The following is a 19004-nucleotide window of genomic DNA, read 5'->3' on the forward strand; positions in this document are numbered from 1 at the left end:
TGGGGGTATTTGTGCTTTGTTCGGGGGCCACACCCGGCGTGCCCTGAGCTGACTCCTGGCTCTGCACACAAGGGTCATTCCTGGTGGGGCTCAAGGGACCACGTGGGGTGTCAGGGGTTGAACTGGCCAGTGCCCTACTCTAGCCCTGGAGATCAGTTCTCAGGCTTCTCCTACACGGTGCCGTCACTGGCGACCCTCCCGCCCAGCCCTGGGGATGACCATGCAGCTCTGCCTTTCTGTGGGCCGCGGGCTGGCTGCCCGTGTGAGTGTGATTTACAGATCTCTTCATGAACGTCTTTTAAAAATGTAAGCATTCGGGGGCCTGAGCGATAGCACAGCGGGTAGGGCGTTTGCCTTGCACGCGGCCGACCCTGGTTCGATCGCCGGCATCCCATATGGTCCCCCAAGCACTGCCAGGAGTAATTCCTGAGTGCAAAGCCAGGAGTAACCCCTGTGCATCGCTGGGTGTGACCCAAAAAGCAAAAAAATAAATAAAATAAAAATGTAAGCATTCCGTTTATTTAAAGCCTGGGGGGAGAGAGGCACGTCGCTGAGGGCGGCTAAGGAGTCAGGCTGCGGGGTGGGTTTCCAGCTCTGTGGATTCGGGTCCAGGGATCACTCAGGAGCAGGGCTGCCATCAGGAAGGCCGCCAGCAGCAGGCTCTTGGCAAGGCACTGAGGAAAAGGCTCGCCTGCAAGGCAAGGCATCACATGAAGCTCGCTCTTCATCTCGCCACTTGTGGGTTGGTCTGGGGGAGCCCTGCGGTGCCAGGAATGAAACGAGGCCTCCAGCATGACACACCTCTTCTCCAGCCCCTTGGGCCGTCTCCCCAGGAGCTATCTCCCTCAACCCTTATCTCTCTGGCAATTACTCAGAGGCACAAGCATGAGCAGTGATCATTTCTAAGTGGGCAACAATAACAGTAAATGTTTTCTTTGGAAACTTCTCTCTGTTTTAAGTTTTCTCTGACATTCACACATTAAAAAAAAAAAAAAGTTTCCATTGACAGAACAACATTCCAGAAACTTTCACCATACCGTGATAGTGCCGGGTTAGTGGGTAGAGAAGCTGCGGCCAGCACACGTCGTTTCTCTCACAGTCGTACTCGGTGAAATTTATCTGGTACCTACAAAACATGGCGAAGATAACAGCAGCTACGATCAGGCATGCTCGCCTGTAGAAGCATCAAGCCTCGATTAAAGAACCAAACGCCCACGGTTCACCATTTACCCACGGTCCTTGTGTGGGATCCACTCTATCTAGGCTAGGTGAGGGGTCAGAGGGTCTGGAGCGCAGGGTGGGCACGGGGAGCACTGTCTGTGTCCGTGCTCCCTCCCTGATAATCATGTCAGCTAGTCACCTGGTGAGTGGACGGGGTAACGGGGCAGGGACTGTGATGAACTGCACAGATGCTCCGAGAGGGAAGAGCTCGGCCCGGCCCTCACAGGTGAGCCCGCACTGGAGCTGCCAGTCCACGTAGGAGAACCTGCAGGGAGAGATTCCCGGGCATTACCGGTGCCCCTCTGTGGCCTGCCCAGACCTGGGGGCGCGCCGGGGTTGGGGCTGGCAGAAGGCACGCCCCCGGCTTCCTCTGCTCCATTACAGCTTTCCAGCCCCACGGAGGAGGCCCCACAGGAGCATGACCCCCTGCCCCCCCCACACACACGGCTGGGTCCTGCCCACACCCCCCACCTCACTGGAAAGAAGCGCTTTTCCTTCCCGAGGCGCAGGCTGGTGCAAGGCTCCTGGCCACACAGCGCACACCTCATAATGCTCAGTGCAGCACTGTGAGGTATGTGGGGCCGTGCCTGCCACCTGCCCCCTCCTGGTCACTGCACACCCAGATTTCCCTGGGAACAGCCACTCCCTCGCCCCTCCTGACTGAAAGGGCCAGAAGAGGCTGCGCTGCCCAGGCTGGTCCCTTCCTTGATCAGACCTGCCGGCTGCCCCAGCCGTGGCGACTGTCCCAAGGGCGCCCAGGACCACAGTGAGCAGCTTCTCCCGGTCTGTAAAAGACTCTGGGCCGGGCCCGGGGTGCTGCGTGCCACACGCTGCTGTGGACCAAACCGGGGACCCCATGTGCAGCACATGGGCCACCACCTGAACCACATTCCCAGGCGCCCAAACGTTCTGAGGAGGCAAGAAAGAACGAACCCCTCGACCGGCCGGGCTCCCCGGGCCAAAGTCTGGGCTTGCCAGTGCTCCTCTAGGCACCCCTGAGAATCAAGCCCGCCTGGAGGGGAGAGGAAGGGGGAGCACCTGGGCCCCGGAACAGGCACCAGCACGTGCCCCTTCATGCCTCCATCAGCATGCACTGAGCCCCGTTACTCAGAACTGGCAGAAGTGCCACACAGAGGCGCGTCAGGATTATTGCAGACGTAGAGAGCAGCTCCACAGTGGGGAAGGGACCTGGGGAAGTGGGGTTTGCACCCGCCTGTCCACAGCTAAGTTCTCTCACTGGCACTGTTCCCTCTCTGTGATTTCAAGCACTCTGAAAAGCCCTAATATTTTTTTTTTTTTTTTTGCTTTTTGGGTCACACCCGGCGATGCACAGGGGTTACTCCTGGCTCATGCACTCAGGAATTATTCCTAGCGGTGCTCGGGGGACCCTATGGGATGCTGGAAATCGAACCTGGGTCAGCCACGTGCAAATCAAACACCCTACCCGCTGTGCTATTCCTCCAGCCCTAATTATCTATGTCTGCAAATGCCTCACAGAACCCCTAGAGCTTTTTCAGTAGTTGTCAACTGGTACACCTACCAATAAACTTGAGAGGACACCCTTTGGAAATGCTGCATTTGGGGCCAAAGCAATAGTGCAGAGGGGAGGGTGATTTGCATGCGGCCAGTGTGGGTTTGATCCCCGGCATCCCGTAGGGTCCCCCGAGCACCGTCAGGAGTGAACCCCGAGTGCAGAGTCAGGAGTCACCCCTGAGCACTGCCGGGTGCAACCTCCCCAAAATAAAAGAAGAAATGCATTTATGCATATGGCCATGTGGCCTAGGCAAATAACCTGGTGAATAACCCCCCCGCTGCCCACGAGCAGCCCCCATGGGAGGAGGGCAGGGCCACACCTGGTCTCCACACCGAGAATGGCCGCCTGCGGGATCCCTTCCACGGCGCCAGCGTCCGACACGAGGACGCGGATGTGCAGATGGCCCGGGACCTCCTGGCAGAGGCCGCCGCTGCCGCTGGTGTTGCTCACTGCCGGGCCTTCACCTGCACACACACAAAGCCACAGAACCCTGAGAGCCTCCTGAGCTGCCAGGTCACCGCGCAGGAAATGCTGCCAACGGGGACGAGTGGCGTGGCGCCCCCCGCTGGCCCTGCCGCCAGTGCTCCCATGGGTGACAAGCATGTTGGGACACAAAGGCCTGGCCGGGCCCTCAGGCTGGCCCCCAGCACCCCCAACACACTCTGATGTGACCTCAGGTACTGCCAGCTTGAACAGCACCCAGAGTAACACCGGGTGGGTGGCCCAGAGACTGCACAGTGGGGACAGCCTGGCCTTCATGTAGCCCACCCAGATGAGTCCCGACACTGTACACGGTCTCAGGGGCACTGCCCGGAACGAGCCCCAAGCACCACCGGGTATGGCCTCCAAACCAAAAAAACATCACATGCATGTATGCATACATGTGTGTGATTATGTGTGTGTGTGCATGCATGAGTGTGCATGCGTGTGTGAGTATGTGTGTGTGTGTGTGTGTGTGTGTGTGTGTGTGTGTGTGTGTGTGTGTGTTACATGACTGGAGTTTGTAGCAGATGCCCCAGCTCGCACCCAGAACCACCGGGCCCTGCATGAGTCTGGCTGACAGCACTGTGAGCCACAAGCCGGTTCCCAGGCTCCACAGGAAACCCACAGGGGCTGTGAACAAAGCCTGTGACTGCTGGGAACGCCTGCTTGCTGCTGCGTCTCACACAGGAGCAGCTGCACAAAGGGCCGACCACAAGATCAGCCTCGCCTGTGTTCGGAAGTCCCTCCCCCGTCCTCTCCCCTCCCTTCCCCTCCTCCGCCCTCCTCCCCTCCCTCCCTCCCCTCCTCTTCTTCCTTCTTTCCTCCCCTCCCCTCCCTCCTTTCCCCTCCACCTTCCTCCCCTCCCTCCTCCCTCCCTGCGCTCCCTGCAGTCCTGGTGCTCTGTTCCAGTCGCCCACATCTCTGCTAGTCACAACCAGCAAGTGAACAGTTATGCCTGGAAACCCAACAGCCTCGCCTAGGCTTCCTTTCAAGGACACAGTCAGCTCTAAAGCGGGAGCAGCCTGAACTCCGCGCACATTTCCTTTTGAAACACAAAAACACCTCATGAATGGGAGTCGGGGAAGAAGCTCTTGCCCCGACAGCCTCAGCCCAGGCAGACGGCCACGAGTAGCTCCGACTCACCGATGACCTCCAGCCAGCCGTCACTCGGGTCCTGGGGGTCAGAGTTGCCTCTCACGGCCACGTGGGTCACCCGGACCAATGACTTGAGATGTTCCGAGGCCTCCTCTCTGCAAAAGAACCGGACACTCATCAGCGCCTTCCCCAAAGCCCCTCTGAGGATGTCCGGGGGTACTGGCTGGGAGCCAGACCGAAGGCCCTCCTGGCAAGAAATGCTGGGGAGGGGTGGGAGGGTCCTGCCTTCTCCCCACTGCCCCAACCCCTCTGAGCGAGAGCTGTGGCGAGGGTGCGGAGTGCGATGCTGGGTCCTATCCCTGACTTCACGAACAGTAGAAGTGCTGGGACTGAGTGGAAGTCGTGGGCTCACATGAGGAATATTCTAAAATGCCACTGATCTTTCCACATCAAAGTGATTGTTTCACCACTAACAGAGGGAAAAATGGGCCAGAGTGGAGAGTGGGAGAGGGCTTATCTTGCATGCGTCTGACCCCCGGCATGCCCCGAGCACTCATACAGTACACAAGCCCACCAGGGGTGAAGCACGGTTAGGTGTGGCCCAAAACCCAAAAAAGAACAAAAACCAGAACATTGATGCATATTCATAAATACCCTGGCCAGATGCCCCAGGCAGCTGAGCAGACAGTGCTGTGTATGCCGTGGGGAGGGCTGCAGAATTCTCCCCTTGCAAGTCAATCACACCCTCCCTCCTGAGGCTTTACAAGATTAGGTTCCAACAGTCGACTAACTCCAGCAGAGAAACATACAAACATGGATAAAGCGGCATCATTCCCAAGGAAGCCTATTTCTCCGGACAGATGCTCGACCCAGACCTGTAGGGTGCCTAGCGCGCGCCTTGATTCACCATCACTGTTCCCTTCCCTTTCAGTATGCGTTTATTCAGATGATCTTTGCCACACTCTTGCTATCCGTTTTGTTTTCTTTTTCTTGGTTTTTGGGTCACACCTGATGGTGTGCTCGGGACCACTCCTGGCTCTGCGCTCAGGAATCACTCCTGGTGGGCTCGGGGGACCCTCTGGGGTGCTGGAGATTGAACCCGGGTCTGCCGTGTTCGAGGCCAGTGCCCTGCCCGCTGCGCTGTGGCCCCAGCCCCAGGCTCCTGCTGTCCCAGCAAGCACGTGGGGAGCGTTCCTTGAAGCTGACCGGCCCTGGTGCCCACACGCCCCCAGCGAACCCACCTGAGCTGAGTGCAGTTCTCAGCCTGCAGACCGCCGACCGGCAGGAAGCACCCGGACTGCGCGTTCTCTCCGAACAAGATGGGCTTGAGTCGCGCCTCGGCACACAAGCCGCTTCCGACTAGGGGAGGGAAAGGCGAGCTCTGGCTGTCGTTGCCGAACGATGTCACGTCTGCTGCACCGTCCGCAGGGGCGAAGCGTCTGGAGTCCTGCCGAGGCCGCTCGGACGCGCAGGAGCGGAACAAAGCCCCTTCCTCGGGGGAAGGTCCCACGCGAGCCAGCGGCCAACTCTGCACCCAGACCAACACCACAGTGGCCGGCGGGGGGTCCACCCGCCCACCAGGGACGCTGCGTGGTTTGAAGGAGGCCGGGTCCCCTGTCCCCAGGCGGCAATGACCAGGCCTCCCTCGGCCAGTGCCCTGCTCCCGTCTCCTCCCAGCAAATGATGAGGAAACCCAGGCAGAGCAGACGCCGGGAACCCACCCGGCTCCCCGCGGGATGAGCTGCCACTAGGAACCCGCTCCCACTCGCGCCCGCAGACGCCTCATCCCATTGCCCCGTCACCTGGCTGCCATAGGTGTAAAGTCGTCACATTACTCGTCCCGTTGGTGTCCAGAGCCCGCAGGGGCCTGCCAAGCTGGTAGCCTGGACAAAGGCAAAGATGGGGGGTTGGAGTGATAGCACAGCGGGGAGGGCGTTTGCCTTGCACGCAGCCGACCCGGGTTTGAATCCCAGCATCCAATATGGTCCCCTGAGCACTGCTAGGGGTGGTTCCTGAGTGCAGAGCCAGGAGTAACCCCTGTGCATATCCAGGTGCGACCCAAAAAGCAAAAAAAAAAGGGCAAAGATAGGGCTGCCCTCCTGCAGGCTGGGGCACGGCCGGCACGGCCCACGGAGCCATGAGACCCCCACGGGCAAAGCCGGGCCACCACACAGCCCGTGTGCCTTGCTTGGGCTGTGACCTGGCAGGGCTCATGTGTGGTGCCAGGGATGGAACCCGATGGGCCACGTGCAAAGCAAGCACCCTCCCCGCTGCAGCCCCTTAGCCTCATTTCTATTTATTTATTCATTTATTTGCTTTTGGTGTTACACCTGGCGATGCTCGGGAGCTGACTCCTGGCTCTGCAATCAGGAATCACTCCTGGAAGTGCCCGGGGAATCATAGGGGGTGCCGGGAATTGAACCCGGGTCAGCTGTGTGCGAAGCCCCCTACCCGCTGTACAATTGCTCTGGCCTCTAGAAGCCTCATTTTTTTTTTTTTTTTGCTTTTTGGGTCACACCCAGCGATGCTCAGGGGTTACTCCTGGCTTTGCACTCAGGAATTACTCCTGGCGATGCTTGGGGGACCATATGGGATGCCGGGGATCGAACCCGGGTCGGCCGAGTGTAAGGCAAACACCTTACCCGCTGTGCTATCGTAGAAGCCTCATTTTTAAAAAGAGAAACAGCAAGGACTGGAGAGACACCACAAAAGGCTGGTGCACAAGCTTAGACCTGGCACCACAGGGTCCCCTGAGCACTGAGCTGGGAGTAGCCTCTGAGCACTGCCAAAGCAGAGAGAGTTTGTTTTGCAGGGGTGACACCCAGAGATGCTCAGGGGTTACTCCTGGCTCTGCACTCAGAAGTCACTCCTGGCGGTGCTCAGGGGACCATATGGGAGGCCGGGGATCGAATCTGGGTCGGCCACATGCAAGCGTCCTCCCCACTGTGCTGTCGCCCGGCCTGACGTGGGAAGACTTTGAGCAACACATTTTATCCAACCAATAGATCCACATCACATCGAGTCCCGGTGATACTCTCCAAGTGCACAGCAGGGGCCAGAGCCACCAGCCTGGCCCCTCCGGGGGGCAGCAGGCAGGGGTCCCAAACAAGCAGATGCACAGGAGCCAGGCGGGGGCCGTCGGAGGCAGGACAGGCCGGGGGTGAGGAACCAGCCGCTTCAGCTGGGCCTGGACGGCGGCTCTTTCTCCTGGGAGAGAGGCCTCAGCCTCCACTGCGACCGGCACTACCCCCGACACAGCAAGGGGCAGGGATGGAGTGTGACACAGGACTAACGCAGGCCACAGAGGGTGTGCAGAGGGACTGCCCAGTGGGCACTGGCTGAACAGCGAGTGCCGGGCCCCTCAGCGCCGGGGCGGGCCTCACCTGGGTTTCCTGACACTTCCTTCTCGTCACCACTGTTGGAGCTGACAAACTGGACCGTGAATGTCTGTGTCAGGAGCCCTAGAAGCAAACCAGGCAAGACAAAAGCAACGCGCACCACTTCAGCAGGGAAAGGAATCACGCCTCTGGCATGTTCTTCACCTGCCCGCCGCCTTTGACATGTCTTCCCGAGAAGTAGTAGTCACATGTCGTGACTACAACCAAGAAACAAAAGGTACCTTTTTCTTTTTTAAAATTTTATCTTTTGGGGTCACATCTGGCAATGCTCAGGGGTGACTCCTGGCTCTGTGCTCAGGAATTCCTCCTGGCCGTGCTCGGGGGATCATATGGGATGCCAGGGATCGATCGAACCCAGGTCGGGCACTCGCAAAGCAGGGGTACCTTCCTGGCAGGCATGCACCGCGGCTCTGACGATCCTGACGTCCACCTCACTGACGGTGTTATTGTTCCACCGGAAAGTGTAGTGCTCCTCCACGGTCACGCTCCTGGGGGCCGCGCCACGGCCGAGAACTGTCTCTGCAAACAGAGGGGGCCTTCACGCATGGCTCCTGGGGCGGGGGCTGGCTGGAGCGTTTCCCACCCCTCCTGTTTGGGAGCCCCTCCCCCCCACACCTCTGGGAGCCAGGACGGCAAGACCCCAGACCAGTGTGCGGAAAGGGGGAAGGAGGGTGCCAGGACACGGGGACGAGAGCAGACACGTCCAGGGGCTGCTTTCCGAGCCCCGAGTGATGGTAGCTCTGACGGGCCAGGGAGGCGTTTCTGGAGCCCACCTGCATTGCTGATGAGTCTGTCCAGGTCGGCTGCCTCCTCGTAGACAACGCTGGGCGTGACCAGGCCTGCAAGGAGCCGCAGTGAGCGCCTCGGCTGGGAGGCCCGCTGGGCGCCCCCTTCCCGGGCGCCCCCTTCCCGGGTGCCTCTGCAGAGCTGGTGCCGGCCGCTAGCACCGAGGGGTGCAGGAGTGACGGGGCCATGCCTGTTCGTGCCTGCTCGCCCGTCCTTCGCCAGGGCCGGTCTCAGGCACCGCCTGCCTCTGCAGCTCCAGTGCGTGGCGAGGCCAGGCGGACAGCAGAGTGCCCTGAGCTAGAACTCGCCAGAGGCCCCGAGCCCCCGGGCCCGAGTGTTGCATCTCCCCTGGGCCCCAGTGCTCAGGGCCCACAGGGCCACGTCTGCCGGGGCAGCCAGGGGCACCGGGGACTGAACTCGGAGCTCTGCAGTGTCAGGCCTGTGCCGTGTCCCCCAGTGCGGCCAGGCCCCCACCCCAGGCCCCATCCCGCGAGCCTGAACCCCACAGGCCGTTTCCAGCCCCCACCCCTCCCATCTGCGCAGTCTCAAAAGGTCTGGGGACAGGTCTGGGCTGTGACACAAAGACCCTCCCGTCCTGCAGAGCCCCTGGGGTGGACAGACAGCCCGTTGGGGACAGGGGCAGCCCTGCAGCGGGGGGTCTCTGCAGAGAAAGGCACTTCCACCCTGGCGGCGTGAGGGTGGATCTCGACACCCCGCAGAGGGGCTGGAGTTCGTCACGAAAGGCCACACGGCAGAGCCCAGCACCACACGGTCCCCCAAGAAACGCCCAGGTTAGGGGGCCCTTGGGCAGAGCAGCTCAGGGGTCGGGCGAAAGGGGAGCACGGGCACGGGGTGCAGGACGCTCTGGGGCCGGTGACGGGGCTCTACACGCCTCTGAGCCGTGCACTTAAGAAAGGCGAGTTTCCCGCCTCAGGACTTCATCTCAGCGGAAAAGAAGCCAAAGAGCTGGGGAGAGAGCAGGGGCCGAGGGGTCGGGGCACGGGGACTGGACCCACCCCCACCCGCCCCCGGCAAAGCTTCCCCGCCTGCCCTCCCCGCAGCCCCACAGGTGTCTCAGGACCAAACTCTCCCGCCCGTCAGCGAAAACGCAGGCCGAGGTGGGCCCAGCAGAATGATGTTGGTTCTGCCCCAGGTTGGACGGTCCAACGCCCGCTGGCACTGCAGTGGGGCCCCGCCGGAGCCAGTCTTGGCAGTGGGAGGGGCGGTGCGGGGCCGAGTGGGGGCTGCTCACGCGCAGTGTGCCTCTCAGCCCTGAGCCACCTCCTCATCCCGACAAAGTGCTTGTCCTGGGCCGGAGTGATAACACAGCGGGGAGGGTGTTTGCCTGGTGCGCGGCCAACCTGGTTCAATTCCGGCATCCCGTAGGGTCCCCCAAGCCCGCCAGGAGTGGTTTCTGAGTGCAGAGTCAGGGGGAACCCCTGAGCATCACCAGGTGTGACCCAAAATAGCCAAAAAGACCCAAGTGCTTTTCTCGTCAATATCTCGGGGCGGGGGAGGGTCCCGAGTGCTTGGGCCCCAGGCCACCCCCAGCGGCGCGGGGCAGCCTTACTTGGTCTTGGTGGAACTGTTCTGGGGGCCACCCCAAGCCGTGGCTCCCAGCGTACATGGGGGTGCGACACTCGCGTCCAGGCCTCGGGAGTCAGGGAACACCCGGCCCGGCGCCGTGTCCCCACACCCGGACGGACCTCCCGTGGCGTCACTCCGAATCCTCGCGTGGGGAGTCCTGGCTCGCTGTGGAGGTGCTGCCAGGTCAGTGACGCACTGGACATGGAGGTCATGAAGGAAGGCGACCGGGGCCTGCTGCAGACAGTGACCCGCCAGTGACACCTGCGGGGTGGGACAGCGGCTGAGCCTCTGCACGCCCCCGCCCAGGTGCCAGTGCCAGGCTGTGCTGCCCGCCAGTGCCAGGCTGGCACTGGTTCTAAGAAGGTGAGAAGAGGGGCCGGGGCGATAGCACAGCTGGTAGAGTGTTTGCCTGGCACACGGTCGACCCGGGTTTGATCCCATACGGCAGCCCACTCGGTCCCCAAGCACCGCCAGGAGTGAGCACAAAAATAAGTGCAGACAGCGGGTAGGGCGTTCGCCTTGCACGTGGCCGACCCGGGTTCGATCCCCGGCATCCCATATGGTCCCCCAAGCACTGCCAGGAGTAATTCCTGAGTGCAGAGCCAGGAGTGACCCCTGAGCATCGCTGGGTGTGACCCAAAAAACAAAAAAAAAATAAAATAAAATAAGTGCAGAGCCAGGAGTCACCCTGAGCATCAGTGGGTATGGCCCAAAAAGCAAAAAATAAAAGAAAGTATGAAGATGAACTCGTGACAATAAAGGAAAACGTTTTTTGCCTCCGTGTTTTCTTCCTACAAATATTTAAAACTGGAAAAAAAAAGGAAACTTTTGGGGCTGAAGCGATAGTCCAGGGTGGGGGCAAGGCTTTTGTTCTGCATGTGGTTGACCCAAACTCGACCCCCGGCATCCCATATGGTCCCCAAACACCGCCTGAGCTCACTCAGGAGTAAGCCCTGAGCATAAACAAACAGCGGGGAGGGCGTTCGCCTTGCATGCAGTCCACCCCGGCGTCCCATGTGGTCCCCTGAGCACCGCCAGGAGTAATTCCTGAGCGCAGAGCCAGGAGTAACCCCTGTGCATCGCCGGGTGTGACCCAAAAAGCAAAAAATAAAAATAAAAAATAAACCCAAAATAAATAAATAAGGTTTCGTAGGCCCAGAGACGGGTCAGTTGCTGGCCCAGGTTAATCCCAAGGCCCCACCAGGAGTGCTCCCTGAGTGGACAGGCAGGACTGGCCCTGAGCAACACCAGATATGGCACAAATATAAAAACAGAAAAATTAAGCCTTGGGGACCAGAGGGACAGGGGTTAAGGTGCATCCAACTGACCCCAGTTAAACCCCCTCCACCACCAGGGGTCATCCCTGAGCACAGAGCTAGGAGTAATCCCTGAATCCTGCTGGGTATGAAACAAAAAATCAAAAATAAGAATTCATCATTTTAAATCAGGATGTCACAAATGATTCTTATAAATTACAGAATGCTATAAAAGGATGTACTCTTAGTATACTAGAAATCGGCTATTAAACAAAAGTGAAGAATGATAGATAGTTTATAAACATGTTTGTGTTTTAGTACATTCATTGAGTGGTTATTAAAGTGCAAAGAGGGGGCTGGAGGGACAGCACAGTGGGTAGGGCGTTTGCCTTGCACGCAACTGACCCGAGTTCAAATCTCAGCATCCCATAGGGTCCCCCGAGCACCGCCAGGAGTAATTCCTGAGTGCAAAAGAAAGTGCGAAGAGGCCCTGAGACCATCAATCAGCAAAGCATCAGACGTCCACAGAAGTCAGCTGAGCCACCGGGAGAAGCCCCAGAGCACAGGGTGACGCCACAGCAGCGAGAGGAAAGTAAGGAACAACTCGGGCCAGGAGAGGGGCCTCTACCTGCGGGAGGGTGAAGCTCGCCTCTTCCTCGGTGAGGATGGGGTCTCCCTGTCGGTACCCGAGGACCGAGGGGGGCCTGGGGTCGGCACGCAGGTGCGCCCCGAAGGAGAAAGGCTCCTGTCTGGAGGAACTGCAAAGCAGAGAGAAGGCGCTCGCTGAGCTCTCGGCTGCCACCTGCTAAAAAGTGCTCCATGGCGGCGGAGACGGCTCCAGGGGCGGAGCATGCCAGAGGGTCCCTGCCCTGCCCCCCACGGCCCCGCCCGGACCAGCCCCCGTGTGGGCACTGCCCAGTGCAGCCCAAACACCCCCCCAGGGCCTTCAAACCCTTCCTCTACTTTCCCACTCCCTGTCACCCCCACCCCCATGCCCGCTGTCCCGTGCGGGAGAGGCAGGACAGGCTCAGGGCCGTGCCCGCGGCCTCTCCCCTGACACGCTCCAGCCCAACAGAGGCATCTGCACTCGGCCTCCCCGGGAGGGCAAGGGGTTGATGGCGTGTGACATAATTTTGCCTCACTACCAGTGACAGGAATAAAGTTGTGAAACCTGAACCATACAGGAGAACAAAGTGCCCCGTGAGCTCTGCCCGCTTTCTGCCCCAGACACCCACCAGCCCCTGCCACCTCTAGCAACCGGGGGCAGCAGCCCACCCAGCACTGCTCAGGGCTGACTCCTGGCCCAGTGCTCGGGGAGCACTCCTGGCAGTGCTCAGGGGGCCGTCTGTGGTGCTGGGGGTCACACACAGACCACTGGGCGCGGGGCAAGTGCCCCAGGCGCTTCCCGGGGGCGCCCGACGGGCCTGGTGGGGCGGGCGGCACTCACACGGCCCCGTGGAAGAAGTAGCCGAGGAATGGCGAGTTGTCGGGGGGCGACTGCACACACAGGAAGGGGAAGCCGCCGGGGGCCTCGGGCGCCGAGCAGAGCTGCTCCGAGGGGGGCGCCACATCGCCGCCCCAGACGCCGGTGAAACAGGCCTCCCGGAACAGGGCACGCAGGTCCTCGGAGCACTCCTGGGGGAGAGGGAGCACTGAGGGGCACCCAGGCCACCCCCACGGAACGTCCTGCGTTTCCCAGACGGGCCTCGCCAGCTGCCCAGCAGACAGAGCACTGGCAACAGCAAAGTGGCCACAAAGAATACAGGAGAGGGGCTGGAGGGGCTCGGGGGAGAGTGCTCGGCCGCGCACGCAGGAGGCCCGGGATCCCCCCCTCCTGGCGACACGAAAGCAGAGCAGTAAGTATGTATGTTAGGGGAAAAGAAAAGAGAACGCGGCGGGGGAGGGAGAGTCAGTGGCCTTTGAAACGGCCATCACCAAATGGGCGGCCAGCTGGGAAGCTAAGGTCAGAGCGGGGAGGGGGAGGGGAGGGAGGGAGGGAGGGACAGAGGAAGGGAGGAGGGGAAGGAGGGCAGGCAGGAGGCAGGCGGGAGGGAGGGCAGGAAGGAGAGCGGGAATCCTGCATGGGTCGGACAGCACGTGCCTCGGGGCCTAAGGCGCTCACAAGGGGGTCCCTGACTTCCGCTCCTGGTCCCCAGAGGGGCCTACCTGGTCGCAGCAGCAGCGGATGTCACAGGCCCCGGCTGTCAGGTTGCAGGGACACGGGCCCAGGGGCTGGTACACCTGGTTCGGGATGATGGTCACGTTCTCTGTAGGAGCCAAGCCCAGGGCAGCTCAGCTGTGGGGGAGGCCTGGGGAGGGGGGTCCGGCCTGGCGGAGGGTCCCAGGGTGGCTCGCCGACTCCTCCCCACCACACGCCGGCCCCCCCCACCCTGCAGGCGCTTTCAAACTTACTACCTCCCCCCAAGACGCAGCGGAACCGTGGGGAGCCCTGACAGCGTCCCCGGCACCCCCAGGGGATGGCCCAGGGCCAGAGGGCCGTGCGGGGCCAGAGGGCCGCGCGGGGTCAGAGCTCAGAGGCTGGAGCACCGCAGGCTGCGGAGCTGCCAGCAGAGCAGAGCAGAGGGGGGAGGCTGCAGGCAGGCCCGGGTCTGCGGCAGGAGGGTCCGAGCTGCCGAGGGGACAACAGGGCTCGCCCAGTCGCCCCGACGGGACAGGCGCACGGGCTGGTGGGTGGCGGGAGGCAGAGGAGCCGCCCGGGTTCAGGGTGCGGGGCGCGGGAGCACCGGAGGGGTCCAGGCCCTCCCGGACTCTTCCTCCCAGAAGGTCTGAGCTGCGCCAGGCCCGGCCTCCCAACCCACTTTCAAATGCAAGATGCGGCTTGTGCCCAGTCACCCAACGGCCGCAGGGCCCACCGGGGACACTCGCAGTCGAGCCAGGACACGGGGATGCAGCTCTCGGGACCGAGCCTGGGGCATGACGTGGGAAGGCAGAGAATAACAAACTGTCTATTAGCGCTGTGTGTGCGTGTGCGTGTGCGCGTGTCTGCGTGTGCACGGGAGTCACTCCCGGTGGTGCTCAAGGGGCCATAAGTGGTGCCCGGGACGGAGCCCGAGTCAGATACAAGTGGGGAAGCGCCTTAACCCCTGCACCAGCTCTCCAGCCCCAGTATTTTCTTGGGTTTGTTTGTTTTGTTTTGTTTTGGGGTCACACCCAGCGATGCTCAGGGGTTCCTCCTGGCTCTGCACACAGGAGTCACTCCTGGTGGTGCTCAGGAGACCGTATGGGGTTCCAGGGATGGAACCCGGGTCGGCCGCGTGCAGGGCAGACTGTGCTAACACTCCAGTCCCAGCCCTTGTATTTTTGTGGGGCTCTGGCCCACACACAGGGGTCACTCCTCGCAGTGCTCGGGGGACCCTGCGGGGCGCTGAGGATCAGACCCGGGTTGGCTGCGTGCAGGTAAGTCCCGACCTGCTGCGCGATCGCTCCAGCCCACGTCGACAGCACTTTTTGTGGAGTCTTTGTACAAAGTTGGTCATCTGTCTCCCCCACCCCTTCTGGGCTCTGTTTCGTTCCCAGACGCTCTGAAGGTGCGTTACGGGCGTCAGCCGAGGGAGGACGGTGCGTGAGGGGGTGAGGGGGTGAGGGGGTGAGGGGCGCGGCCAGGCCCAGCTTGCCTGAGGCATTGTGGGCCGGCGCGGAGCTGGCCGAGATTTCCGCCTGGATGAGCAGGTGCGCCTCGCAGGAGCCATTGCGGGCTGCCGTGACCAGGAGCGTCTGCAGCAGGCACGGGGTCTCGGAGGGCTCCGCCCCCTCAGAGGAGCACCACGGCGGGGCCGTCCTCAGGCTCACGGTCACTTCCAGCGCACCCTGGAAGGAAGACACAGCCGCTGGGCAGGGATCCCCAGCACCACACAGAGGCCCGAGAGCACAGAGCCAGGAGCAGCCCCTGAGCACTGCTGGGCACAGCCCAAACACTGGAAAGAAGGGAAACACAGCTCCCACCGCCAAGATGTGATCCCGGGGGCCGCACACATGTGCGGCCTCTCCGCAGCTGTACAAGCGTGAATCCAGACCCAGCAAAGCCTCTTTCAGTGTGAGCAACTCCTCGCAGAATGTCTCCAGCCTGAGAACTAAGCCTCGGCCCCATGCCCGCCCGGGAGGGGAAAGGTATTTCTCTCTCTCGCCTCTTTCTCTCCGGGGATGAAGGGCGCGGTGGCCGCCATATTAAGACGACCACAGATTGGGTTTTCAAGCCTGCAATTATCTAATATCTGGAAGAAATATCCCTGGGCTTCTTGTTAAAGTACAGAACTTCAAAACCGCGCAGTAGCGGCCGCGCGACCTTATTTGTCTTCACAGTAGGTCTGAATCTAGTGGGGTACTCCTAACAACAATAGTGAGGTTTGTGTTGAAATATTGAATGTAACCAAAGTAAACAGAATGTAAAATGAAACTTATCAGTTACAAGGTAGGGGGTAGGGGGGCGGGATGGGAGGTGTACTGTGTGGGGTTTTTTTTTTTTTTTGGTGGTGGTATATGGGCACTGGTGAAGGGATGGTTGTTTCAGCATTGTATAACTGAGACCTAAGCCCGAAAGCATTGTAATCTTCCACACGGTGATTTAATAAAATAAAATTAAATTAAAAAAAAAAAAAAAAGAAGGGAAACACAACCCGAAGAGCGCATGGTGGGCTCCGCCCAGATGTGACCCGAGTGGCCGCATACGTGTGGCCCCTCCGTTGCTAAACGCCCGTGAACCCAGAGGCCAACTAACTACTTCTGGCACCAACAGCGTCTTGCAGAAGTGCCTCTAGACTCTGAACTAAGCTAGGGCGCCATACCGCGCCGGGAGGGGAAAGGCTTCTCTCTCTCCGCCTTTTCTTTCCCTGGTGGCGGCGTGGCGACCGCCATCTTACAAGGCCCACTAAAGAGAGGTATGAGCTTGTGATGATGCGACTTCTGGCAGAAATTTCTCTGGACTCAATTACTAAAATACCAGAAATCAGCAGCCACGTGACCTCATATGCTACAAATCATCAAATGCTGCCTTTTTGGCAGGCCTGATTTTGGAGGGAAAATTCCAAATAACAGCAGTGAGTTTTCTGTTGAAATATTGAATGTAATCAAAGTAAAGAGAAAGTGAAGTGAAAATCATCAGCCACACAGGTGGGGGTGGGGGTTCTTGGTGGTGGAACATGTGCACTGGTGAAGGGATGGGTGTTTGATCACTGTATGACTGAGACTTAAGCCTGAGAGCTTTGTAACTTTCCACACGGTGATTCAATAAAAAATTTAAAAAAAGAAAAGAGTGCGTGGCCGAAGGAGCACACGGCCGCCCGGGCGCCTCTGACAGAGGAGAACTGCTCGGCCGGCCCCAGTCTGCCCAGCGGACCCAGGGCCACCCAGGACACAGCACCCTCGCCCCTCGGCTTAACACTCGAGGAGGCCCAGCACGTGCCTGACCGGCTCCCGCGTGCCCAGCACCCCTTTCATCTACCACTCATAACGGGCCACACCCAGGAAGCCCCCTGGAAATGCTCCCTCCCGGGCAAAGTCTCGTCTGTGTTCTCTGTGGGGGAGGCGCTCCAGGACCCGGGGTCCCACGGAGGGTTCCGCGCTCTCAGGTAAGTGCAGCCGGGCGAGAGCAATGGCTGAGAGTGTTTCGGCATTTGCATTTTGTTTAGTGTTTGGCTTTATTTTATTTTTTAGCTTACTCCTGGCTCTAGGGCTGGAGCAATAGCACAGCGAGTAGGTAGGGCGTTTGCCTTATACGTGGCTGACCCAGGTTCGATTCCTCCGCCCCTCTCGGAGAGCCTGGCAAGCTACCAAGAGTATCTCGCCTGCAAGGCAGAGCCTGGCAAGCTCCCCGTGGTGTATTCAATATGCCAAAAACAGTAACAAGTCTCACAATGGAGATGTTACTGGTGCCCGCTCGAGCAAATTGATGAGCAACGGGATGACAGATGACTCCTGGCTCTGTGCTCAAGGTCACTCTGGTGTTCGGGTCTGGGGTGTCAGGGATCAAACTCGGGTCAGCTGCAAGGCCAGCGCCTTCCCGGCGGTACTCTCTGGCCCTGGTAGTGTTCAGGAGTTGCAAATCCAATGGGCAACCGGCTCCTCGCACTGTCCCAGCGGGCAGCAGCAGAGGCTTCACCTTGGAACCTCGGGGGCTGAGGGTATCCAGGAGCCCAGGGGGCTGGCGCTGAGTGCCCAGGGCATCGCCCCTTTGGGTCAAGAGATGCAGCAGAAACAGGTTCCTTCCCCCCTCCCCCCCGCGAGCTGCCCCCGGGCCCTTACCACCAGCGGGGTCACAGTCACGCTCCAATTCCCGGTCTCATTGCTCTGCGTGCCACAGCTTGGTGCCGGCAGCCACCCTGGGGAGAGACACAGGCGGGTGCCCCTGGAGAGGGTCCCGGGTCGAGCCCCCTGCAGAGAGTCCCGGGTCCAGCCCCCTGCAGAGGGTCCCGGGGTCCAGCCCCCTGTAGAGGGTCCCGGGTGGCGCCCCCTGAAGGGGGTCCCGGGTCGAGCCCCCTGCAGAGGGTTCCGGGTCGAGCCCCCTTGGCGAAGGTCACGGGCCGAGCCCCCTGCAGAGGGTCCCGGGTCGCGCCCCTCCCGCCGCTGCCTGGACCCGACCCAGATTCCGCGTCTGGGGGCCGGCCAGGTCTTACCGAGTCCCTGCCTCGGTTTCCCTCCCGGCCCCCGCGGCCCCCGAGCGCAGCGACACTGGCCCGGAGCCCCCGCGCCCGGCCCGGCCCGCCCGACGCTTTACCCTCCGCGCCGCGCAGCAAGGCCAGAGACACGCTGACGGCGTCGGTGCCGCCCAGCAGGGTCGCGCTGGCCGCAGGGCTGGACGTGCGGATGAAGGGCGGGATGAACGCTGCGCGAGGGGCGGACACGGAGGGGTCAGCACGGAGGGGTCAGCGCCGCGGGGTCCCCGCCGCCCGCTGGCCCCGCGCCCGCGCACGCACCCAAGTCGCCCCACAGGGGTCTCGGGACGCTCTGCAGGAGGAGGAGCCCCCAGAGCAGAGCGCCGGAAGGCGGACAGCCCATCCCTGGGGGCCGCGCGCCGCACCCCAGAGCGCGGCCCCTAGAAGCCTGGCGGGGCCCCGAGGCCGCCGCGCGGGCCCAGCCGCTCGGCCGCCGCCATTTTGTCAAGCGGCCCGCAGCCATGGCAACCGCCAATGGGCCGCCGGCAGGGCGAGCGGCGTGTCGTGATTGGGTATCCGCAGCACCAGGTCCCGCCCACAGGTCCCGCGCCCAGAGACAGCCACCAATGGGCCATCGGCAGGGCAAGCGGCGCGTTGTGATTGGGCGCTCCCAGCACCAGACCCCGCCCACAGGCCCGCCTGCAGCCAGTGCCGAGGGGTCCACTGGCTCAGAGTTAAGTTCTGCCCCGCCGCGGGCGGGCGCCCATCAGCTTTGCAACAAGCGCCTTAGGAAACTTGGCTCTCCCTCCGCCCCCAGATTCGGAAGAGATTTTGTTCGAGAATAGTCGGGGAAAGTGCAGGAAGCGCCCCTGCGTGGTATGAGGGTCTCCCGAGGGCTCCACCTCGGCTGGGTGGGAACTCCCCACGCCAGCACGCGCGAGGCCTGGAGGTGGATGCCCGGCGCCCAGCACAGCCCGCACAGCCCCGGCAGCCCGCGATGCCCCCCAGCATCTCAGGTGGCACCCAGCAGCGCTGG

The 19004-nt window shown here is 61.3% G+C and overlaps 1 protein-coding gene across 1 annotated transcript; it reads right to left on the minus strand.

Annotated features, from left to right (window-relative positions):
* Positions 1 to 503: 503 nt before the first annotated feature.
* On the minus strand, positions 504 to 18481 carry TCTN2 (tectonic family member 2). Its single transcript, XM_055147624.1, has 18 exons — positions 18290 to 18481; positions 18091 to 18198; positions 17619 to 17695; positions 14996 to 15188; positions 13527 to 13627; positions 12808 to 12995; positions 11989 to 12118; positions 10224 to 10365; positions 8505 to 8570; positions 8116 to 8250; positions 7717 to 7794; positions 6136 to 6216; positions 5575 to 5692; positions 4382 to 4488; positions 3075 to 3219; positions 1361 to 1486; positions 1038 to 1126; positions 504 to 691 (listed from the first exon to the last, which is right to left on the minus strand). The coding sequence occupies exons 1-18, from the start codon at positions 18369 to 18371 to the stop codon at positions 561 to 563; spliced, it is 2097 nt and encodes a 698-aa protein (XP_055003599.1). The 5' UTR covers positions 18372 to 18481; the 3' UTR covers positions 504 to 560.
* Positions 18482 to 19004: the final 523 nt, after the last annotated feature.

This window comes from Sorex araneus, chromosome 9 (genome assembly GCF_027595985.1).
Source record: "Sorex araneus isolate mSorAra2 chromosome 9, mSorAra2.pri, whole genome shotgun sequence".
NCBI classification, from domain to species: Eukaryota; Metazoa; Chordata; class Mammalia; order Eulipotyphla; family Soricidae; genus Sorex; species Sorex araneus.

Coding starts and splice junctions, on each gene's coding strand:
- TCTN2 (XM_055147624.1), bottom strand. CDS start 18,371: ATGGGCTGTCCGCCTTCCGGCGCTCTGCTCTGGGGGCTCCTCCTCCTG. Junction 1,487..3,074: donor ATTCTCGGTGTGGAGACCAG/GTGTGGCCCTGC, acceptor CTCTCCCTGCAG/GTTCTCCTACGTGGACTGGC. Junction 692..1,037: donor ACTAACCCGGCACTATCACG/GTATGGTGAAAG, acceptor CTTGCCTTGCAG/GCGAGCCTTTTCCTCAGTGC.